We start from the raw sequence: 24828 nt of genomic DNA on the forward strand, positions 1-24828 counted from the left end.
AGACTCGCTCTATCGTGGTTTTTCAAAATAAGATTGGACATGACACACAATTCGCTGATTGATGTTTGATTGATAGCTGTACAATCGGCATGGATTTTATTTAAAATACATTATTTAAAATTATTTAGCCTCTGTTGTTCCTTTGTGCAGCCCAGAGCTGCAGAAGAACTCCCCCCTGTGCCTCTTTGCAGCCCTTACTGCTGCAGGATAAACTTCTTCCTACAGCTGATCAGCTGATCTGCGTGCAGAGCGGAGAAGTGGGCGTGGTCGGGAGTGCTTACAGGTGGCTGAGAGCAGCGGAGGCACAGAAAGGGAAATCCTGACATTCTGTGCTCTTTTAGAATATTTAGAGTTTAGAAACATTGTTTAGAATGTTGCAAAAGTGTGGGAAGGGTTTAAAACGCCTTGATATCCATATATAAATACTAAACTAAACTGCTACTTACTACTTGGACTACAATTTCTACTTCACGGTTTTTCACTTATCGCGGGTCTTCAGGGTACGGATCCCTCACGATAAACGAGGGACTACTGTATATACAGTATATCCATCCATCCATCCATCCATCCATCCATTTTTTTCCACTTTTCCGGGGTCGGGTCGCAGGGGTAGCAGCTTAAGTAGGGAGGCCCAGACTTCCCTCTCCCCAGCCACTTGGGCCAGCTCCTCCAGGGGTATCCCGAGGCATTCCCAGGCCAGCCGAGAAACATAGTCCCTCCAGCCTGTCCTGGGTCTTCCTCTGGGCCTCCTCCCGGTGGGACGTGTCCGGAACACCTCACCAGGGAGGCATCCAGGAGGCATCGTAACCAGATGCCCGAGCCACCTCAACTGGCTCCTCTCGACGCGGAGAAGCAGCAGCTCTACTCTGAGTCCCTCCCGGATGACCGAGCTTCTCACCCTATCTCTAAGGGAGAGTCCAGACACCCTGCGGAGAAAACTCATTTCGGCCGCTTGTATCCGAGATCTCGTTCTTTCGGTCACAACCCGAAGCTCATGACCATAAATGAGGGTAGGAACATAGATCGATCGGTAAATTGAGAGCTTCGCCTTTTGACTCAGCTCTCTCTTCACCACGACAGACCTGTACAGCGCCCGCTTCACTGCAGACGCTACACCTATCCGCCTATCGATCTCACGCTCCATTTTTCCCTCATTCATGAACAAGACCCCAAGATACTTGAACTCCTCCACTTGGGGCAGGACCCCCTCCGTGACCCGGAGAGGGCACTCTACCCTTTTCCAGCTCAAGACCATGGCCTCGGATTTGGAGGAACTGACCTTTATCTCGGCTGTGTCGCACTCGGCTGTGTCGCACTCGGCTGCGAACCGCTCCAGCGAAAGTTGTAGATCACGATCTGATGAAGCCAACAGGACTACATCATCTGCAAAAAGCAATCCTAAGGCCACTAAAATGGATCCCCTCAACACCTTGGCTGCACCTAGAAATTCTGTCCATAAAAGTTATGAACAGAATCAGTGACAAAGGGCAACCTTGGTGGAGTCCAACTCTCACCGGGAACAAGCCCGACTTACTGCCGGCAATGTGGACCAGGCTCTGACACCAGTCATACAGGGACCTAACAGCCTGTATCAAAGGGCCTGGTACCCCATACTCCCAGAGTACCTTCCCACAGGGTTCCCCGAGGGACGCGGTCGAACACCTTCTCCAAGTCCACAAAGCACGTGTAGACCAGTTAGGCAAACTCCCACGCACCCTCCAGGACCCTGCTGAGAGTGTAGAGCTGGTCCAGAGTTCCAGGACGAAAACCACACTGCTCCTCCTGAATCCGAGGTTCGACTTTCCGACGGACCCTCCTCTCCAGAGCCCCCAAATAGACCTTACCAGGGAGACTTAAGAGCGTGATCCCCCTGTAGTTGGAACACACTCTACGGTCTCCCTTTTTGAATAGGGGGGACCACCACCCCGGTCTGCCAATCCAGGGGAACTTCCCCCGATGTCCACGCAATATTGCAGAGTTGCGTAAGCCAACACAACCCTACAACATCCAGAGCCTTAAAGAACTCCAGGCGAATCTCATCCGCCCCTGGGGCCCTACCACCGAGGAACTTTTTAACCACCTCGGTGACCTCAGCACCAGAGATTGGAAGGGCCCGACCCAGAGTCCCCAGGCTCCGCTTCCTCAGTGAAAGACCTGCCAGTGGGATTGAGGAGGTCTTCAAAGTATTCCGCCCACCGACTCACGACATCCCGAGTTGAAGTCAGTAGCACACCACCCCCACTATAAACTGTGTTGGTGGTGTACCACTTTCCCTCCCTGAGACACCGGATGGTGGACCAGAATCGCCTCGAAGCCGTGCGGAAGTCATTCTCCATGGTCTCTCTGAACTCCTCCCATGCCCAAGTTTTTGCCTTAGCGACCACCAGCACAACGCATGTCGCTTGGACTGCCAGTACCCATCAACTGCATCCGGGGTCCCACAGGCCAAAAAGACCCGATAGGACTCCTTCAGCCTGACAGCATCCCTCACTGCCAGTGTCCACCACCGGGTTCGAGGGTTGCCGCCACGACAGGCACCGACAACCTTGCGGCATCAGCTCCGGTAAGCCGCCTTGACAATAAAGGCACGGAACATGGCCCACTCGGACTCAATGTTCCCTACTTCCCCCGGAATATGTTCAAAGTTCTTCCGGAGTTGGGAGTTAAAGCTCCGTCTCACAGGAGACTCTGCCAGATGTTCCCAGCAAACCCTCACAATACATTTGAGCCTGCCATGTCTGATCGGCATCCTCCCCCACCATCGGAGCCAACTCACCACCAAGTAGTGATCAATGGACAGCTCTGCCCCTCTCTTCACCCGAGTGTCCAAGACATGTGGCCACAGATCAGATGAAATGATGACAAAGTCAATCATCGAACTGCGGCCTAAGGTGTCCTGGTGCCAAGAGAACATATGGACACCCTTATGCTTGAACATGGTGTTTGTTATGGACAATCCACGACGAGCACAGAAGTCCAACAACAGAACACCACTCGAGTTCAGATCAGGGGGGCCGTTCCTCCCAACCACACCCCTCCAGGTCTCACTATCATTGCCCACGTGAGCATTGAAGTCCCCCAGCAGATCAAGGGAGTCCCCAGGAGGTGCACTTTCCAGTACCCCCTCCAAAAACTCCAAAAAGGGTGGGTAATTTGAGCTGCCGCTTGGTGCATAAGCACAAATGACAGTCAGAACCCGTCCCCCCACACATAGGTGGAGGGAGACTACCCTCTCATTCACCGGGTTTGAACCCCAACACACAGGCACCAAGATGGGGGGCAATAAGTATGCCCACTCCTGCTCAGCGCCTCTCACCAGGGACAACTCCAGAGTGGAAGAGTGTCCAACCCCTCTCAAGGAAACTGGTTCCAGAGCCAGAGCCATGCATAGAGGTGAGTCCGACTATTTCTAGCCGGAACCTCTTAACCTCACACACCAGCTCAGGCTCCTTCCCAACCAGTGAGGTGACATTCCACATCCCAATAGCCAGCTTCTGTAGCCGAGGATCAGACTACCAGTGTCCCTGCTGTCGACCACCACCCATCCCACATTGCACCCGACCCCTTTGGCCCCTCCCACAGGTGGTGAGCCCATGGGAAGGGGGACCCACATCTCCTCTTCGGGCTGTGCCCGGCCGAGATCCATAGGTAAAAGCCCAGCCACCAGGTGCTCGCCCGCGTGCCCCACCTCCAGGCATGGCTCCAGAGTGGGGCCCCGGTGACCCACGTCCGGGCGAGGGAACATCGAGTCCATTCATTTGACTCATCATTGGGGTGTTTGGGCTGCACTTTGTCTGGCCCCTCCCCTAGGATCTGTCTGCCTTGGGTGACCCTACTAGGGGCATGAAGCCCCGGACAGCATAGTTCCTAGGATCATTGGGACACCCAAACCTCTCCAACACGGTAAGGTGGCAGCCCAGGGAGGGGTATACAGTATATATATATATATATATATATATATATATATATATATATAATGTATATGTGTGTGTGCATATGTACGTGTGCATGTATAAAGGTTTGTGTATGTGTGTATGTGTATTAGTCTTTCCTTTTCAACACAAACAGAAAGATTAATTTCTTTCACAGTTTATTGAAAAATTAGTCTAAACTGGGACATACATCTCAAATATTATAACAGTTATGGAACAGTTTTATCAATTTGCTACAAACTTATTAAAAAAAGAGGGTGTTAGATTTAAAATTTCTGCATAACCACATAAATTAATGAAGTGATATCTCATCTTCAGTATTGACAGTGCTGATCTGGTTTGTTGTGGTGAAGAAGGTTCTCAGCTGAAAGGAAATGCTCATGATTTACTGACTTTTCTTTGTTCCAAGTCCCGCTCATGTTCATGCTCCTTCAGTCAGTTAGCAGGTTATGATGTGTGCATTCCTTTCAGCTCAGTGTTGTAGTTTCACCTGCTGTTTTTCCGCTCTGTTTCTCTGGGTTTTGTGTTCATGTTTAACTTTACACTCATAAACCATAAGCTCAGTTTGGTACTTTGCTGTGGTCCTTCCAACACATGGAGATGTCTCTCTGGAGCAAAATGCATTTTTCAAAGGAACACTGCTGCAAATGTTGCCTGAGAAAATACATTGTACTCCTGCATGTTTTGGAGGAAAATATATAGGAAGCATGTCTGATTAAATATTCCCTAAAACCCTGCACAGCAAGCCGGAAACATTTGCCACGTTACAGTATAAACTTTGAAGCATATGAGGTTATGACGGAGAAGATCTTTTGTTTGGAAACTTCTAAATCCTTGTATGTTTTCTTGAAATGAGGAAAAAAAAATCATTGCTTGATTGCTAAATTATACATATGTGAATAAACAAATTTCTTCTTTCTATTCAGTTAAAAATCTTAAAAATAATAATTTTGTTTGCACCGTCGGGCATTGTTTGGCATTATAAATTACATGTTTTAATGTTGAATTAAAATCTTTATTATTTTTCCTTGCACTTGATAATTTTCATCAGGGGCCATTACACAACATCGTCTCTGACACATTGATGCACCTGAGTCTAAACAGATATCCACAAAATATTAGAATAATATGAGAATGTGAATCTGTGGCATAATAATAATATTAAATTTAATCACTGACAATGTGAACTTTGTAAATATTTTCTTGTTTTTTTTTTTCTGTTTGAGTGTCTGTAGCTGAGAGAAAACAAGTTAAACTAAGTAAAGCTGACCAGAGTGTGAAAACGGGATATTTTTCTAGGAAAATGATGCACATTTAATATTCACTTTTGCCCCTTTGAAAACCTAATTTTACTTAATATTTCATGATAAAATAGTAAATCTGACTCCCCCACTATGAAAATATATGTAAGTTAATAAATTATTTCCCAAAGCTGTGGGGTGTGAGAATTCTCTACCAAATAGCGTAAATCTTTTTTTATAAATCAACTTTTAGGTGGAGAATTTTTGAAAACAAAGTTTCCACGTTATGTATAATTTGTAAATTATTCACCTTATGTCTGATACAGTATTAGTTAACACCACATCACAGGTCTCAGAAGGATGATTTTATTTTAAAAAGGCAGGCTGTTCCAAGGTTAAGGTGCAACAAAATGTCCTCTGCATTTTAATCTGAAAATACATTTAAAGTCTTCAAAACAAACAAGACTTTAAATATAATTCTAAAACGAAGAGAGTATCAGTGGAAAGAAGGTAAGATGTGGTGTTGCATTGAGTCGGTATAAATAAATCTTACAGTAATGTATTAATTAGTTTTCCATGCAGGGTTGAAGAGACCTTCTGTATCTCCAGTAGTATTACGGTGGCCTAGTGTGGATAAAATAAAGCTGGGTTTGACTGTCAAACTGAATATGCTGTCAAAAATTCATCCATCCATCCATTATCTTTTATCTGCTTCTTCCATTTTGGGTCACTTGGGTCGCCGGTGCCCATGTCTGGCAATCACTGTGCGAGGGGCGGGGTACACCCTGGACGGGTCGCAAGTCCATCATAGCTGTCAAAAAGTCCACCCATATATTTCATAAGGCTCAGTAGATCCAGGCTTAATACTGCAGGACTTGTGGCGTGCAGCTGATGAGTAATATTTCAGTTTTATCTTCATTAGGTTAAAAAAGTTCAGAGCATGATTTAACTGACCGAGACAATCCAGCAAAGACTTCAAAGGAGTAAATATCTTCAATTGAGGAGATAGATCTATGAATCGTTGGCATAACATTGAAATGGAAGCCTGTTTAAACAAAAAATGGGTATCGGGGGTGGAAGTAACGAATTACAAATACTCACATTACAGTAATTAAGTAGATTTTTGGGGGGTACTTGTACTTTTATGAGTATTTCTTTCAAGTGTGTAATTTTACTCATACTTAAGTACAATTTAGACCATGTAATCTTCTTTGCTACTTTTAAAATCAGAAGTCACTACTGAGTACGGCCACAATTTGAATTAATATTCAAACTGTTCATCTGCATCTTTGTAGACAATAAGACTCTCAGATCATGAACGCGCTAATTACCTATGACGTAAGCAAAGGACAACTCCGAAGAGTAGAGAGTCATTTATGGACTGAAGATTTGGAGAAAAAGTCAAAATGGAGACAGAGGACAACACTGTCAATAGAGAAAATGACGAGGTAAAGGCTGAGGACGAGTGCCCGTGGCCGTACCTGGAGGAATGTTTCATGTGTAGAGGGTGAAAAGGAGACAGAGTCCAGATGTAAACTTTGTTTGATCTCTACAGTGATAGCAGCTTACAAGACTTCAGCATCTAATCTCTAGAAACATATTGTGGTATATGAGGTTTTACAGCTACCTGTATGATCTTGCTGTTTTATTGTTTGTATGTGTGGGTTATTAGTTTGGCTAAGTATGCAAAGATCTTAGATATTGTCACTGCCATCAGTTTAGCTGGTACTAAAATAAGGCGGAGCTTCTGAGCATCTGAGAAATGTACTTTGAATGTAGCTATTATATTTATATTTATTATATACAGTAAACCAAACTGAATGTCTTCTATTGACAGCACAATAAAACATCAACTGGTTAAAAAATAATTAATACTTTGAGTAGTTTTTGAGACGAGTACTTGGCACTTTTACTAACACCAGTACTTTAACTTGTAATTGAGTACAATTTAAGCAGTGGAACAGTACTTGTACTTGAGTGCAAATTTTCCGTACTCTTTCTACCTCTGATGGGTGTTGAACAGACCTTTAGGGAACACCATATGATTGTGGTGCTGGTGATCATGATGGACCCAGTTTGTGAGAAAAGCTTTGAGAATGTTCTTATTACGTGTGTACAAGTATTTTTTTATTTGGCCAAACAAAGAAGTGTAAATAAAACAAATCAGATTTTGGTGTGGGACAAACAGCCAGTGTTTTCTCTTCTTGACCCCCTCCTGCCTCTGTCATGTTCAGCTCCTTCCAGCAGTATTAAATAATGAAAGCAGAGGCCAGACCTAATTCCCCTGCATCAAAGAAAATTGCCCTTTCTTACTTTGTCCACTTCTCTGCTGGAGGCAGCCCAGAACTCTGCGTGTGCAGGGATTAACTCCATATCTCTGCTTTGAACCGCACTAGGTGGTGCCAGAGGGTGTGAACTAATGTAGTGTCACAAAGACGTCTGCTGCCATTTTTTCATGAAGTCTGTTTGCTCAAGGAAGGCTTGTTGGGCACAAGTGTGTGTGCTTTTAAGTAACTCCCTCTTTTGCAACCACACACACGGTTACAGCAGCCACACCTACAAGCTGTCAAGAGCAGGGACACGCATTTCTGTTGGTAACCTGACAAACAGAGACGAGAGGGTTGTCAACTTTCTGTTTTGTCACTCAGAACCCTTTGGCTTGGCATAACTCCAGAAACAAGCATGCCACTGTGATCCCAGTGTGCAGCCTCAACAACCTGAGACCTGGCTGTAAAAAGCTCTCTGAGAAACCCCTGCCAGGAAAAAAAAACCCCCACCAAGCTGTGTGTACTGTAGTGTTTTATTAATATCCTCTGTACTCCTACCGCAGTTGCATGTATTTTTTAACATTTCGGATGGGCACAGACTTACATCATGTCCAGGCAACCATGCTCGGATAATAAATTTTGCAGGCCTTACTATTATTTGTTTCACTGAAATATTCATTTTTGTCAGGTGTGCTGTGATAAGGTTGTGATTTGCACAGTGTTCACCACTCAACCAGCTCTACCTGACCAGCTAAGATGGCAAAACTCCTCAGTTCAGCAGGATGTCAGAAATATTTAGGACAAAAGGAAGTTTAACACAGTTTTAATTAAAACCAGATGAACACGGATCTAAGCAAAAAGCAATTTGTCATTTTTAGTTTTTAGTTTTTGCAGGAGGCTTCGATACATTCTTGTGTTCTGGCAGCTTTAAACAAGACAAACATGGATACTCATCCAGACAGGTGTTGAGATCATGGATCAAGGTTTTCCAAAGAGTCTTCTTACCATAGATCAGTACTATGGCTGTGACAGTGGTGTAGACTGAAGTGACAAAGAACGTGAAGCCAACAGAAGTGTTGTGCTTTATCACAACCTGGTAGTTTAAGTACAGGTCGACCACGAGGTAGATGAGAAAGTTGGCCACGAGAAGCAGAGACATCTGGATCACCCTCATCTGAGAGCCGAGCTTTGGGGGGTGAGCGCCGTTGTTGCTGGCCTTCATGTGGCGGAGATGGATGACCAGGTGGACAGAGATGGAGATGCAGCACTTCAGCATGATCATCCCCGGCACCACGTCAGAGAAGAGCAAGAAAACAACATCGTAGAACTCCCCGGAGCTGTTTTTTGGCAGCATCACCCCACAGTCGTTGTTTGTATGTTCGATCATGGTGTGGTTTTTGGCATGAAACAGCACCAGCATCGGCATGCAGAAGACCAGTCCGCACAATGGGATGATGAAAACGGCTAGGGTCACGTGCTTGAGGATGGCAGCTTGGATCTGCATGTAGCAGTGGTTGGGTGAGCTCACCAGTTTGGTGCTGTAGTAAAAGGTGAGAAAGCTGGTGTCCCAGATAATGGTGAACTTGAAGCTGAAGATCAGCAGCAGCAGGATCGTGTAGAACACCTGGGCGATGTAGCACTTGCTGTCCACCTCATTTATGGTCATCCAGAAGTAGCACACCAGCTGATGTGACACGTCGGCCACTGCAAGAGCAATGACGATCGTCTCACTGGGACTCCTCACCTTCTTCTCCTTCTTGTTCCACAGGCTCATCAAAAACATGTAGACGTTAAAGAAGACAGTTGTGACAGCCACCAGACCCATCAGCACCCAGAGGACCGGTTTACTCACTCCGAAACTCATTTTTACTCCAAACACAGCTGAGGAGGGAACTTCAGGATAATTCCTCCAACTCAACAGTGTGTGTGGCTTTGCTTGTGTTCTGCTGAGTTCAAAGAGACATCATGGAAGAAGCAGAAGCATTAAAACTGCTCACTTTAAACCAGACGATTCATCATATTCGTGTGACATAATGAAATCGGTCACAGTTTGTCAGCAGGGCCTGAGGAAAAGCTTCTCGCATTTAGCTTTTCATTTACATGAAACAGACACAAATAGGCTCAATTAAAGTCTTCTTAAGTTGTTGACAGTAAATGTGAAATCAGAAATATGGGTGGTCACATGCAAAATGAAGTCAAAATGTAATTTATTTTTCACCTGAAACGCAGCTCCCGTTGGTCAGCTGAAGCTTTTCTTTTCTTCTGAAAGTCTCTCACTAGCCTGTCAGTTGTTACAATATGGTGTTAGATTCAATTATTTATATGGAGAGTTCTTTGGCTCTGTTAAGTTTCATTCACCACCTTGAGTAACGAGCACAGGACAAGCCTTTGGATTCAAGAGTTTCCTAACAGGGATTTATATGTAAGAGCTGGATTTGCATCATGTCTGACCACGGGTAGTGGTGAAGTATTTGCTTTGGCACAGGTTGGACAAGATCTAATGCTTCCTATTCCTAAGTATTCAGCGACTGCACTGTACGTCTGCCAGTGCTGCATGACAGCTTTTCCAGTCCACAGACCAGAATCTACCACACGCCGCATGCAAATGGAGTTACTCCCGCAGCTGTGCCACACATTTACAAACACCAGACCAGCAGAGCATCCATTTACCTGATAGGAAAAACTAATCACCTTGAAATCACCTTTGGGAACCTGGTTTATCCAACACCCTATCACAATAATTTTGTGGAAAGACATTTAAGATGATGTTGACTGAAATTTCAGCTCCATTTAACATTCTTGTTTACTTGGAATGATAAGAAACACTAAATCAGATCCAAATTTGAACTATATCTATAAAAAGGTTGTCATATAAAAGAAAAACTATTTATTTTTACATTTCGAAATTGAGACAACTGTTCTTCGCTCCTTTCTAAATGTTTAAAGAAGAGATGATGAAACCCTGCAGTAAACGTCCCTGCCCCGTCCTGTTTGTGCTCGCATCTGATTCAAAACGAGAGAACGGAGCCTTTTTCTAAACGTTACATTTTAATGTGTTGGTTTATTTTTCAGATATCTACAATCAGTTTTTATGTTTTAGATAGTGAAATAACATTTTTGGAAACTATTTCATACATAAAATACTATTTTAAAGTGAAGTTTTGTGAGAAAGTTATAAAGAAATAACATCTTACCTGTTTTAGCTAGCTCAATAAACAGTCTCAGTTTGAAGATAAGAGTTTACACCTGACAGGACTTGTTCTAATGCAGCTAAAGCCACAGCTGAACACATTACATGTAAGTTACATGGGATTCAATGGTTAATTGCAAGCACAAATAGCAGCAGCAGCTAGCTATATCACTTCCATTAAAGATTAAGGTACAGCTGGACATTTCTGCTCAAGTAACTGTGCAATGGGAATGGACAAAACTGCAAAGGTATATAAAGCAAGGAAGGAGCGGTCTACTTCAATCCAAGGAATTAGATTATGAAATAATATGGAGAGTGATGTTCAAAATGCCAGATCAATAAGTATGTTTAAGAGAATGATCAAAGTTGGTTTGTTAAAAAAAATATGAAATAGCTTAATGTGTATTGGCATGATTTGTTGCTCGAGAAGGAGTTTTTTATTTTGTTTTTGTTATTTGAAGATTATTATCGTTTGAATTAATTTTTTGGTAAAAAGAGGCAGGTATAAGATTTTTTTCTTCTTTCTGCTGCCTTTCATTTTAGTTGTGATTGTATTTCTTATTGTATATTGAATTGTTTTGTTTTGTTTAAAAAAATGAATAAATTTATAAAATATATATATATATATTTTACATTAATGTACATGAACTTTTAAAAACTAAGCTGTTTGAAGATGACGGCAATCTGCTTTCAGAATGCATAAACCGTGACCTTATTGGTGATAACATACTAATGGCTTATCCAAAAAGATGGATACGGTCTTACAACCCTTCAAAATTCCATAGTTGTTCATGATTTTTAAACATTAACCACTTTTTTTTTTTTTATCCACAACATTTTTTTTTAAACAGTAATTTCAATGGAAATATTTAGAAAATCTCACCAAAACCGACAATGGTACAGCTAGCTGCTGCTCCAGCTTTTTGCTTTTACAAAAAGGTATTTAAAATAGTGTTTGCTACAAATACATTTTGGAAATTTTTTTTTAAGATAGAAGCAATCCACTTTGGTCTTGGCCACACTCAGATTAGCCATTAGATCTTCAGTCCTGTCAGTCTGTAGATTGTTTCCGTTTATCTAGAGCTCTGACTTGAACCCAGAAGTTAAAGTCATAATAGGACCAGATTTACCGACAGCTGGCTCCAGTACAGGTTTAAAGTTCAAGTTCAAGTATCTTTATTATCCCAAAGGGGCAATTTGTTTCACAGTCAGGCGCATAAAAACATCCATACTAGACAAGACATTGAGAAATTAAAATAACAGCACAGAGATCATCGTAGTTCCTTGAGAAACCTGATCACTACAAGAATGAATGAGTTTTTCAGTCAGTTTGGTCTACATCTGGGCAGCAGAAACTTGTGTCCAGATGGAAGAAACCTGAACTCACCATGGAGGGGGTGATCAGGGTCTGCCAGAATCAACCTGGCCTTGTTCACTGACCTCACTATTACTAGTACATGTCTAACCCTAAACCTAACCTACCTGCAATTCACGACTTAGTCCTAAACCCAACCCCTAAGCTCCCAACAATACTTATCCTTATGGGGACCAGGCTTTTGTCCCCACAGTGTAGGACTTTTTCAAAATTGGTCCCCACAATATAACCTGAAACAACGACCCCCCCCCCCCCCCCCCCAACACACACACACACACACACACACACACACACACAGAGGCACGTACCCATTCGTCCTATTTTTGTCATACGTCCTTATATTTCATGAAAACCCGTATATGCGTGTGTGTGTGTGTTTATGTGTGTGTGTGTGTTTAGGCAGGACTTAAAAAAGCCCCACATTCCTAATGTGCAGACTCTGGTCTAAAAAAAACAACATAACAGCTTTTATAAATCTGGTCTTTCTGGCTTTGTGTCAAACTGAAACAATATTTCTCCAAACTGAGGCTGTTCAAAGAGTTGTCCACATGTGAATTGTTTCAGTGCCTTGAAAGGACTTCTGTTGTGACTTGTCACTATATAAATAAATTGAGTTGAGTTTATTATTGTTCATAATTTTCTCACAAACCACACTTTAAAATGGCTGGACCATCCTCTTAACATTGTTCGTGAAGATCCATAAACCACTTGTTCTTGTGTTCCTCCAAAACACAATTTTATAATTTAAAATTATTTACAACCCAATCAAAAGTCCAATTTTTATTAAAGTGTATTAAAACCTAAAAAGGCTTTTTGTTAATGGCACATTTTGAGTGTGAAAAACAAACTCTGGACAAAGGAGCTCATTTTTGTTATTGCTATGGCAACTCTGCAACATCAATTTTTAAATTAAGGCAATTATGCAGTTTTTAAATGAGCTGTGATTAACTATTGCATCTTCTAACTCACTGTCATAATGCAGGTTAAGTATAAAATAATTGTTGTTAAAAGGGTTGAAACAGCCAGTTTGTGCAAAAAGACAGGTGACGATAAAAAATGTACACACAAAGGGTCAATTTGTGTTCGTCAACCAAAAAAACAAAACAAGAAAAAGGTCATGTCAAACACAGCAGGTGTGCCAAAGGTTGCTAGAATAAAAAAATAAAAAAAGAGGGGAATGGTGCTGCAGATTAGTGCAGCGTGGCCTGTGTCCTTCAGGGGACCAGAACATTTTATGTTGTTTTTGCTGATGTCCCACCATCTTTCACTTCCAGCTGCTGCTATTAATTCAACATCTTCTGAAGATGGACTCGGAGCAAGGCAGGGTGTTTTAGGAGAGTTTGGACCACGGGCGCAGTACTCTGCCTGCTGAGGGTCTCAGCTACCGGTTACACAGCCTCAACTCTTCATAGCTAAAAACAAGTTTTCTGGCTGCCATGGAAAACACCAGACAAACAACTTAAAAAGGCAATTGTGTTGCTCTTTCATGTGCAAAGAAAAAGTTTCCATTGGGGGAATACACACAGAGGAGAACTATGGGCCACGCAGACCTGTCTTTATAGGAATCTGACTTCAGAGTGCCTAAAAAGTTAAGGTTTATATTGATTTACATAAACCCTGGAGAATAACTTCATTTTTTTCCTCTTTGACCTTGTCTATACTCTAAGACTGGGGTTTTTAAACCCAGCTTTATTCCTCATTCATCAGCCTTTCTAATTAAAACTGCCTCAAACCTTCAACCACGTGCACCAAGCGATTAATCAGCTGGTTTTACGTCAATACAAAAATCCCCATTTTTAGAATGGTGCCAGCTCTTCTCAGTTTCACTGAGAGATACATCTTAAACGTTTTCCTCCTCAGCATTCCAGCCCAGAGGATGGCAAGACAAAAAATGTGCCTGAATGAGCTCACATGCAAAGCCTTGTTGACTCATCAGTTAAAAGGTTTTATTCTGTACATATAAAAAAGTATTAAACTCATTCACATGTTAAAAAAGCACCCTGATTAAATATAAAGTTCTTTGCTATATACATTTTACATATACCGGTAGTTTTGTCTAAATTTGTGAGTGTGATCAGTTTTGTATAGCGAGGTCCTGCTTTTTGTTGTGAAAATGTCTGCAGTCAAACACGTCCTTTGTTCTCCAGATTGCACTTTAAGTCTCTTATAAAGCATATTCTTCACGAGTCCTTTCACACGAGAAGTTTTTCCATTAAAAGTTACAGTTTTGTAGTTACACAGCGTATCCATATCGAGGGTCGTATTTAAAGGAAACACCTCTGGCCTCTGTAGAGGATGTTTCGTTACTGGTTCCTGCAAAGATGGGGGCAGATTCACTGACACTGGGCAGTGGGCTCGCCACGTCACTGTACTGGACCCCGTGGTGTGTGCGGTACCCCACCATAGATCGGATACTCGACACTCGGCTGGACGGTCTGCTCTCTGGAGCCGGAGCATCATGCCTGAGGGGAGAAAAGAAAAAAAAAGTTTGAATTAGTTCTGATCTGAGATATTCTTTTATTCCCTTTAGGCCTGAAACGCTCTCCCCATCTCTGATGCAATACCTAATTTCATTTGCAACCTCCTTCTGGTAGCGCTTCTTGTTGCAGTAGGAGAGCAGGAACCAGATGAGAAACAGGAGGAGGAGGAGCAGGAGCAGAGCACCGATCACGGCACCGGCGATGACACCTGCTTTATTAATGGCTGAAAGAAACAGGACACAGCGTGTAGACATCAAACAAGTGCAGCTCCTTTTCTGTGCACTCAGAGAAACTTTGTTCACGCGTGAATCAAAAACAGCTAAATCAAAGCCCCAGTATTCCTTGAAGGAATGCAGATCTGATCAAACCTTGTAAACGCTGTGCTTGATTTATGTTGCGAAACTTCACAAGAGCAATTGCCGCTCAAAGTATGTTTGAAGGACAACTCTCAGCTACTACAGCATCAAACTTTAGCTTAGTATCTGTAAACTTGACAGAGATACAGCCATTTTTGTGTTTGTTAAGGTTGATTAGCTGGGATGGCCACCTTGAAGTGGGCTGGCTCCAAAAGCAAATAATTAGTAAAGATACATTCAATAATTACTTCCACAAAGTTTTGTTCAAATCTGTCAAATGGTTTACAAGATATTTTACTAACAGACAGTGTTGATGCCAACTATTAATATCAAAGTTTTAGGCACTGAGTGTATTGTTTAATGCTCAAAGTGTGTTCTGAGAGTTAGTCTCAGTTAGATAGATATCTGTGAAATTGACTGAAATAAAAGACTTTCTGTGTTTTCTACAATCAGCTGGTTATGGGAGTCATATTGACTGGGCTTGACTCAAAGGTAATCAGTTGTACAGGTCCTTCTCAAAAAATTAGCATATTGTGATAAAGGTCATTATTTTCCATAATGTAATGATAAAAATGAAACTTTCATATATTTCAGATTCATTGCACACCAACTGAAATATTTCAGGTCTTTAATTGTTTTAATATTGATGATTATGGCATACAGCTCATGAAAACCCAAAATGCCTGTCCCAAAAAATTAGCATATTTCATGCCACCAATGAAAGACAAGTGTTTGTAATATAAAAAACGCCAAACTTCAAATAATCATGTTCAGTTATGCACTCAATACTTGGTCGGGAATCCTTTTGCATGAATGACTGCTTCAATGCGGTGTGGCATGGAGGCAATCTGCCTGTGGCACTGCTGAGGTGTTATGGAGGCCCAGGATGCTTTGATAGCGGCCTTAAGCTCATCCAGAGTGTTGGGTCTTGCGTCTCTCAACTTTCTCTTCAGAATATCCCACAGGTTATCTATGGGGTTCAGGTCAGGAGAGTTGGCAGGCCACTTGAGCACAGTAATACCATGGTCAGTAAACCATTTACCAGTGGTTTTGGCACTGTGAGCAGGTGCCAGGTCGTGCTGAAAAATGAAATCTTCATCTCCATAAAGCTTTTCAGCAGATGGAAGCATGAAGTGCTCCAAAATCTCCTGATAGCTAGCTGCATTGACCCTGCCCTTGATAAAACACAGTGGACCAAAACCAGCAGATGACATGACACCCCAGTGACTGTGGAAACTTGACACTGGACCTCAAGCAATGTGAATTCTGCGTCTCCTCTCTTCCTCCAGACTCTGGGACCTCGAATTCCAAAGGAAATGCAAAATTTACTGTAATCAGAGAACATAACTTTGGACCACTCAGCAGTAGTCCCAGGCGAGATGCTTCTGACGCAGTCTCTTGTTCAAAAGTGGCTTGACCTGGGGAATACGGCACCTGTAGCCCATTTCCTGCACATGCCTGTGCACGGTGGCTCTGGATGTTTCTACTCTGGACTCAGTCCACTTCTTCCGCAGGTCCCCCAAGGTCTGGAATCGGCCCTTCTCCACAATCCTCCTCAGGGTCCAGTCACCTCTTCTTGTTGTGCAGCGTTTTCTGCCACACTTTTCCCTTCCCACAGACTTCCCACTGAGGTGCCTTGATACAGCACTCTGGGAACAGCCTATTCATTCAGCAATTTCTTTCTGTGTCTTACCCTCTTGCTTGAGGGTGTCAATGATGGCCTTCTGGACAGCAGTCAGGTCGGCAGTCTTACCCATGATTGTGGTTTTGAGTAATGAACAAGGCTGGGAGTTTTTAAAAGCCTTAGGAATCTTTTGCAGGTGTTTAGAGTTACGTCGTTGATTCAGACGGTTAGGTTAATAGCTTGTTTAGAGAACCTTTTCATGATATGCTAATTTTTTGGGACAGGCATTTTGGGTTTTCATGAGCTGTATGCCATAATCATCAGTATTAAAACAATTAAAGACCTGAAATATTTCAGTTGGTGTGCAATGAATCTGAAATATATGAAAGTTTCATTTTTATCATTACATTATGGAAATTAATGACCTTTATCACAATATGCTAATTTTTTGAGAAGGACCTGTAGATGCTCATTTGAAGTAGATAAACTTACGGTTGTATGCTCTCAAAGCGTATGTGCACTTGTCTTGACCGACGGCATTTTTTGCCTCACACATGTAAGTTCCAGTGTTGCTGTCCGTGTGGTTCTTGATCAACAGCTCTCCACTCGTTGAGTCTGAATGAAAGAAGAGGAGTGAGACATCACAAGGACCATGTGGATGTGCAGACGGGTTCATGCTGAGCTGCTTACCCTGTGTTGCAGTGGCCGGCATCGCACCGCCGGTCTCTCTCGTCCACACATAAGAGAGAGGAATGGACCCCTGATAGGATTTACAGCGCAGGGAGACTGTGCCACCTTTCTCCTCACTGCCTTCAACCCAACACTTTGGCTTGGAAGGGGGAACTAATAAAACAAAACAAATTAACACGCAGGGTATGAACCTCTGTGGAGGACATGTTACATTTAGTAAATTCATTCAGGATGTTTAAATACCGTCACGAGGAAAGACCACCAAAGTTTACTTCCAGTGTTACATATTAGGATATTAGAACAATTGTCTGGTCTTTTATCAGGTTTTGAAACAATCCAATAACCTCAAGTGTCCAGAAATGGACAACAGAACCCACCATGTTTTTATTTATTAACAATTTTATTAACCCCCACCATCTGCTCCCAGATGGTGGGGGTTAAGAGCTTTGCTCAAGGGCCCAGAGTGGGGCAAATAAGGGTGGAGGCTAGTGTGGGTGCTTTACCTATCCCACTTACATTTTGATGTTGTCGGAACCGGGAGTTGAACCAGCAGCAAAAGCCAAAATGGAAAAACTGATGGTCAAAACTTCAGCTTAGTGGCTATTTTCTGTTGGACTTTACCATTCTTACATGGTTGTGGAGGAATAGCACACTCTTTTTTAACAGAACTGCTTCAATCCTTCGAGGTTTTCAAGCATTAGTTTCTGCTCGGCTCTTGGAAGGTCCCACCACAGTATCTCAGTCAGGTTGAGGCTTTGACTTTGAACCATTCCAACACTATGGTTCTTTAATTTTCCACTCTGTTATAAATTCGCTGCTGTGTTGGGATCATCGTCTCATTTTATGACACAGTTTGGTCCAAGTTTAATCTGTCAGATAAAAATGGCCTCACAACAGACTCTAAAGGAGGTCATAGTACCCAGGACCTCTGTCTACAAAACAAGCCCAAACCATCACCACTCCACCACCCTGTTTGACAGTTACCCATGGGGTGATGTTTAAATGTTTGGTTTGTTCCAAATATATCAACTTTGGTCGTACTTGTCTAAAGAGCATTGTTATAGAGGACTTGTGGTTTATTTAAATTAAACTTTTTTTGGCTGCTCCCTTCTTCAGCGGTCGCCACAGTGAACCATCTTGCATGAAGACTTGGCAATTATTTTTACACGGGATGCCCTTCCTGATGCAACCACAGACCATCGAGCTACCGCAGAACTCTGTATGGAGCAGAGAGCTGCCATCATAGTTGCCAAATCCACTTATTATAAGCGACTTTGGGCTTGTTTTTTTCTAAAGTCGCTTGCAAATCTTGTGAGTCGTGGGTTGCATTTTTTGGGGCTTGTTTTGAACGTGAAGTTGCTTATTTGGGCTTGACTGTCTTTCCGACTGAAACTAGTTGATTATCTCCCAGCTCCGCACAATAAAGCAAAAGACGAGTGGTAGTAGGTAGTTTGTCTCTTCCACACCCCCGTTTCCTGTTTATCGCTCCCGCCCAAGTTGGCGAGGCGACAGGTGCACACAGACATATACAAACACATCTGTGGGCATGCATACAGGGCGCACGACCCAAACACTCATACTGTGGCCTACGACTAGGGGACTCCACTAACTTTCAGATGTCAGGATGTTTTGTTTTTAAAAATATGCAGAAAAAATTACATATGCAAAATGTATTTTTTTTAATCAAAGTTTAAAGTATGTTATTCAAAGTGTTTAGCATAATTTTGCTGTTGTTTATATGTAATGCCATAATAAATATATGTTTATACTGTTTATAAATGGCCTCCATTTTACACAATGTGGTGGGTTGCCAGTTGGGCTTGTTTTGGGCTTGTTTTCATAGAGCTGGCTGCTTGTTTCTATCACGAGATCTGGCAACACTGATAAGGAACGCAGGGGAGCAGATGGTGGGGGTTAAGAGCTTTGCTCAAGGGCCCAGAGTGGGGCAAATAAGGGTGGAGGCAAGTGTGGGTGCTTTACCTATCCCACCCACATTTTGATGTTGTCGGAACCGGGAGTTGAACCAGCAGCAATTTTCCAATCACAGGCCCACATTCTCTAACCTCTGAGCCACCACCACTCCTCCCACCACCTCCACTTTCACCTCCAGCTGTTCCAAACAAGACATACTTGTTCAGTCTATTTTACTTGGTTATGAACTTTAACCTGGTAACTAAAGCTGACATGGAGGTTTTTCTCCACCATTTGCAATTGTTTTATTATGGTTAGCATTTGTTTTAGCTACCTTAAACATTTTTCACTTGTGAAGCATCACTGTCTGTAGAATTGTAGACTTCAAATTCTTTGGAAATGACTAAACTCTCCCCAGATTGCTGGGAAGCAACATCTGCTTCTCTAAGATTATTGCTAATGTATTTCCTTCTTGTCATTGTGTCAACACACACCTGTATGCTTCAGAGCAGAAAACTGACAAAACTTTGTACGGTTGATTAGCAGCCCCTGGGTGCTCATTTCACACAGGCTTTTACATTTTGGTTTCATTTTGTTTTAAAACAAAATAATTTATTAGCATGGTGGAATACATTGTGTTTATGTCCATCTGAATATCAAAGTTTATGCTCAATCATCCAGGTCCAAAATCCAATAATGGTCATTCAGGTAATCTGGATAGTCTATTTGTTTGTGGAAATACGTTTTGCCCTCTATCCCTATACATGTATGTCTATATCTATACATGTTTTCTCTGGGGAAAACAGTGACCATTATTGGGCTAGATCTGAATAATTCTATAAACCTGTTAAAGGACCAGATCATTTCTACTATATCCTGAGATTAAAAACTTTTAGAGTTGAAAGGAGATAGACGTCTTTTTCCTTTGACCCTGTCGGTGACGTCCACACCGGAGTGTAAAAGCAAGGTGAGAAAAGAAAGTCTCACATTCCATGTCAATGACAGCAGCCTTTAAAGAACAGGAAGTTGGAGATAATGAACAGGTAAAACTGGTAAAAAAAGAAATGCCTCCTCACCCAACACAACTAGAGTGACTTTTCTCATGTCAACGCCTGGCGCCTTCTTGACTTTACACTGGTAGGTGCCGGTGTCTGACAGTTTCACACTGGAGATGGCGATGGAAGCGTTTCCTTGCTTTGGGTCTGTCAAGAATTTTAATCTGTTGGAAAAGCTGGAGTCGTAGAAGTGCGTCTGGCCCCCTGAATATGATAAAATCTGGGATGCAAAGTTTGCAATGAGAAAAAAAGATTGTTTTGCTTCCAGTAAGAGAGCTGAAAACAAAAAGGGAACTCTAGCCCTCATGTGCATGCTTCACGCATGCATCATTTTTGTCCAACACCTAGACTGGTTTTGTCAGTCTGAACAACAATGGACAAACCTTACCAGTTTGTCTTTCTGTGTCATGTCGGGGCTGACGTTGGACCACTCGATGTCCATCTCTCCGGTGTCCGTTGTGGCTAGGGTGTAGGTGCATTCGAGGTTGACGTCTTGCCCCAGAGGCTTCTGAATGGTCTGCGGCCCCGATGATGTTATCTGCAGCGCCTCTGTCGCACAAACATTCAGTTCAGACTCACTTCTGTTGCGTTTGCAGTTTTTTTGTTTTTCTAAAGATCATGAATTTACATGCTTTCTGCTTAATGATATCCTCGCTCTGGGTTGAGCAGACTCAGGGTGGAAGAGGAGAGCCAAAGTGAGACTAATTGGCCTCTCAAGCCAGCTGAAGATTTGAGACTTTAGAGCCCAAATATAGAATTTTATTTCCAAAGGTTTAAGTGATATATTTTACAAAATGAGCTGCATGCTAATTTAATGGAGGAGGCTCATTAACTGTAAGAAATATATGAGCAAATGTTGATTAAAATGGAGTGGATGGGCAAAAATGAAAAACACATAGTTGACAAGTGGCAGTTTCAAGCCTTCGACACACACCCTGGTGACTCACTGCTTTTATGACCAGGGATTTTAATTACTTGACAAACATAAAATGATTTTTCCCCCCTCTGCAGATGATTATTAACAAGCGGCAGTACATTTTAAAACACATCCAAGTTCCTCATACTAGCTCTGATTTAAAAAAAAAAAGTGTTTACATTTAGATGTTAAACCTTAAGTAAACGTGTAAGTGGAGCACAGATCCTCGTCTCTACCGCCTCTTGTTTTAAGCTCACTATCAAACTCTGAAAGCACTTCAGTGCCACTGCAGCAAAACAAAGCATGTCACAGGTATTTATGAAAGCCTGTAAATGTCAGATGCGATGAAAGGAAGCGGAGAAAAAAAACCTTTGAATCTAGTCAATCAAATGTTTACTCCATGAAAGCCCCCCTGGGCCAAACTGTTGTGAGGAAGATGATGTTTTCTTTCCACTTGCCAGAAAAACCCAGTTGCCAAGCTTAATAAAGAGCTGAATATATTCCAATCCCCTGCACTCTTTTCCACCGGATAACACGTTATCTTGGTGTTGAACAGGGAGTCTGCATCAGAACTTATGAAATCAATCAGCAAATGTTCTCATAGAAAAATGGAGAAGATGTGGTGCCTTAAAGGGAAGTGGGAAAAAATTATCACCTGATGCAAGCATTAGATTTCATTCATGTGTTTGTATCTGAAAATAACTTGGGAAGAGACCCAGAATTAATGGCTCTCTTTAAGGAGTATGTATATAAAAAACAGAGTGATTTCCATTCACAACAGTTTATTTTTTAATAAAAAGTATGAATATTATTCCGGAATGTTGTCAGTGTGTGTCCCCGATTGGTTGTGATGTAATTCAGCAGTCAGAACGTGAGAAAACAACATTTTTTATGGTTTTATTTGAAACTATCTGTGGAAAATGAAACTCACCTGCTGTCAGCTGATTTGTTATCAGAACCAGCACAGCCACCTTCAGCCACACGCTCGTAAACACACCGGGGTCCATTTTAACGCTGTCAGCTACACATCAACAAATAGATTGTTAGAATCTCATTTCGGTCACAGCGTCTCATCCATGACTGTTTTGAATTTTCAAACAACGACAAAAAAAAACAAGTGCCGTTTCTCTCGTTTGCCAAAAATAATAGTGAGTGTTTAGCAGCAGACAGACAAAAATGATCTGTCAGAACACACTACCAAGAAAATCAGGATGTGCAGATGAGAGAGGACAGACAAATAAAAGTACCTTGAGGAGCGAAAAGGGAATAATTGTCCTCGTGTCCTTGGAGGCCCTGCTGCTGTGTGGGAGCTGAGGAAGGTGGCTTATTTTGCTCTCAGGTGAAACTCAGCAGCAGTAACTATGGTCACACCCTTTCTGTTCATAGTACATCTGTTAGCCACTCCCAGGGCCCAGGACTTGTCAGACCTCCTTCTGTCTGCCGTTTAGCTCCGACATCTCTGTTTATCTTTACTCAAACAGAACGTAGCTGCGTTAGAGGAAAGGTTTAGAGCAGAAACCAGCGTGCTCTTGAAATAATCCTGTTGTTATTTGGCTCCTTTCGTTTACAGGCCTGTATGTAAAGCAGCTGCTGACAGAGGGGAATGATAACAGGTCTGTCTAAGGTGGTTTAACTACTTTGTCACTCTTCTGCTTTTTTTGTGTTTATCACCTGCTCCCATTTGTCACCCGTCAGCTGAGATCCCTGACTGCAGGTTTGTCTCTGCATACCAGGCTTTCACATGCTGTTTTACACACTGACAGCTTAAAAAAAACAAGTTTTTCACATTTATAATTGTTTTCTTGTTCAGGTTACAATTTATTTATTCAGGTTATTGCCTGTTATCCTTCATAGCAGAGTTTTAAACCGATCATCTTATGATGATAAAGGACAGTTATAGCTGTTCTTGTCCACTCTTGCAAATCATGCAATGAAAAATCTCAAATGACTGTAAGTTCCTCTTGTCCCTCAGAGTACGTGTTGAACATTATTATCTGCTACTACCACATCAACATTTATCTCAATATGTGTGAAATCGACTCCTTTAGCCATTTTGTGTTTTCTCTAGTTCAGGGCTATACAACTAGTGGCCCGGAGGCCAAATCAGGCCCACAGATGAACTCAATTCAATGGGTTCATTTTAAATAAAACTAGATTTTAAACCATAAAACAAACTTACTTAAAGACAATAACTGCTGGATGTCCGGCCCCTGAGCTTATGACTTTTAGTAACTGTGCCCCCTGAGCAATTTAGTTGAACAGCCCTGATCTAGTTGATTAGCTGTGGCAGACATCTTAAATTGGATTAACTTCAGAATTAATCAGATAAAAAATTCAAAGTTCAAGGTGACTTTACTGTCATTTGCGTCACATGTGGTACATGAGGTGGAATGAAACTGTGTACTCAAGATCCCAGTTACACCAAAAAACAGCAAAAATATCCATCCATCCAATATCTTTACCCGCTTCTTCCATTTTTGTGTCGCGGGGGTCGCCGGTGCCCATGTCCAGCAATCACTGTGCGAGGGGCGGGGTACACCGTGGATGGGTCGCAAGTCCATCACAGGGACACATAGAGACAAGCAAACATTCACTCTCTCACTCACACCTAGAGACAATTTAGAGTTACCAATCAGCCTAACATGCATGTTTTTGGTCTGTGGGAGGAAACTGGAGTACCCGGAGAAAACCCACGTATGCACGGAGAGAACATGCAAACTCCAACCAGAAAGGCCCCTGGACCGGGGGTTTGAACCAAGGACCTGCTCATTGAGAGGCAGCAGCTCTACCAGTTGCGCCACCGTGCTGCCCTAGCAAAAATATAAACATATAAAAAAGAAACAGTATACAAGGATCTAAGACATACGTAAACAGTAATAATATTATATAATATAGTGTATTAAACAGCAGCCTGAACATGAGTCATTAAATAAAAACATAAAAATGTACAACCAACAATTACTTTTGAAGAGTTTCATCACAATCTTTGCAGTGATTTGAGTTATTTTGCTAACAGATAGACAGTGTTTACTCTAACAGTTAATGTTAAAATTTTGAGCAAAGATCCTAAACAATGTATAACACTCAGAGTATGTCTTCAGGATGACTCTCAGCTACTACAACATTATGTTTTAGCTCAGTTTGTGTGAAACTGATGGAATTATGTTGCTAAACTGTGGTGGATCTTTTAATATGGGGTAACTCAAAAAGGTAGTGAGTTGTAGAGTTTTATCCAAGAAATACACATTTAAAATTTTTAACAAAATCAATTCTGTGTTTTGTGAAATATTTTGTTAACAAACAAACAGGGTTGAGACCAACAGTTAATGCCAAAGTTTCGAGCAAAGATCTTATGCAATATGTAGTTTGTGGATTATACACTGGAGATTACTTTCAGCTTCCACCATGGGAAAATTTAGCTCAGTATCTTTAAAAATACTTGAGGTACAGTATAGGTATTTTTTGTGTTTGCTATGGTTGATTAGCTGTGGCAAATATCTTGAATTTGGTTGACTCCAAAAGTTAACTAGTTGGAGACATACATTGTCAACTTTAATATTTCTCACGTGATTGGGATGGTACGAGATAAAAAGTTAACAAAAGAAAAGTACTTCGGACAGTTGGTGCCATTTTGTAGTTTTCTTTGAATAAGTCCGCTGTAACGCCAGTCAAAAGAACTACACTACCCAGAAGCCAACAGTGCTTCCGGCCGCTGCTTTCTGCCGAAATGGCAGCAATGGAGAGAGGATCTATCTATTAAGCTCACAGAACTGGCAGGCAAGTCACAAATA

General features: G+C 42.0%; 2 protein-coding genes across 2 annotated transcripts; both read right to left on the minus strand.

Annotated features, from left to right (window-relative positions):
* Nucleotides 1–8314: 8314 nt before the first annotated feature.
* Nucleotides 8315–9304, minus strand: LOC119413652 (taste receptor type 2 member 38). The gene has a single exon (XM_037680706.1). The coding sequence runs from the start codon at nucleotides 9302–9304 to the stop codon at nucleotides 8315–8317; it is 990 nt and encodes a 329-aa protein (XP_037536634.1).
* A 4709-nt stretch (nucleotides 9305–14013) lies between these two features.
* Nucleotides 14014–22385, minus strand: vsig8b (V-set and immunoglobulin domain containing 8b). Its single transcript, XM_037680587.1, has 8 exons — nucleotides 22285–22385; nucleotides 21969–22058; nucleotides 20510–20670; nucleotides 20143–20341; nucleotides 17156–17308; nucleotides 16958–17080; nucleotides 14570–14708; nucleotides 14014–14467 (listed from the first exon to the last, which is right to left on the minus strand). The coding sequence occupies exons 2-8, from the start codon at nucleotides 22042–22044 to the stop codon at nucleotides 14239–14241; spliced, it is 1080 nt and encodes a 359-aa protein (XP_037536515.1). The 5' UTR covers nucleotides 22045–22058; nucleotides 22285–22385; the 3' UTR covers nucleotides 14014–14238.
* Between the last annotated feature and the right edge of the window lie 2443 nt (nucleotides 22386–24828).

Source organism: Nematolebias whitei, chromosome 8, assembly GCF_014905685.2.
Source record: "Nematolebias whitei isolate Nwh7 chromosome 8, NemWhi1, whole genome shotgun sequence".
NCBI classification, from domain to species: Eukaryota; Metazoa; Chordata; class Actinopteri; order Cyprinodontiformes; family Rivulidae; genus Nematolebias; species Nematolebias whitei.

Excerpts from the sequence above, each read along its gene's own strand:
- LOC119413652 (XM_037680706.1), bottom strand. The coding sequence starts at position 9,304 with ATGAGTTTCGGAGTGAGTAAACCGGTCCTCTGGGTGCTGATGGGTCTG.
- vsig8b (XM_037680587.1), bottom strand. The coding sequence starts at position 22,044 with ATGGACCCCGGTGTGTTTACGAGCGTGTGGCTGAAGGTGGCTGTGCTG. Across the intron at positions 14,709-16,957 it reads CGCTTTGAGAGCATACAACC|CCATTAATAAAGCAGGTGTC; the intron begins GTAAGTTTATCT and ends TGTTTCTTTCAG. Across the intron at positions 14,468-14,569 it reads GAGGTTGCAAATGAAATTAG|GCATGATGCTCCGGCTCCAG; the intron begins GTATTGCATCAG and ends TTCTCCCCTCAG.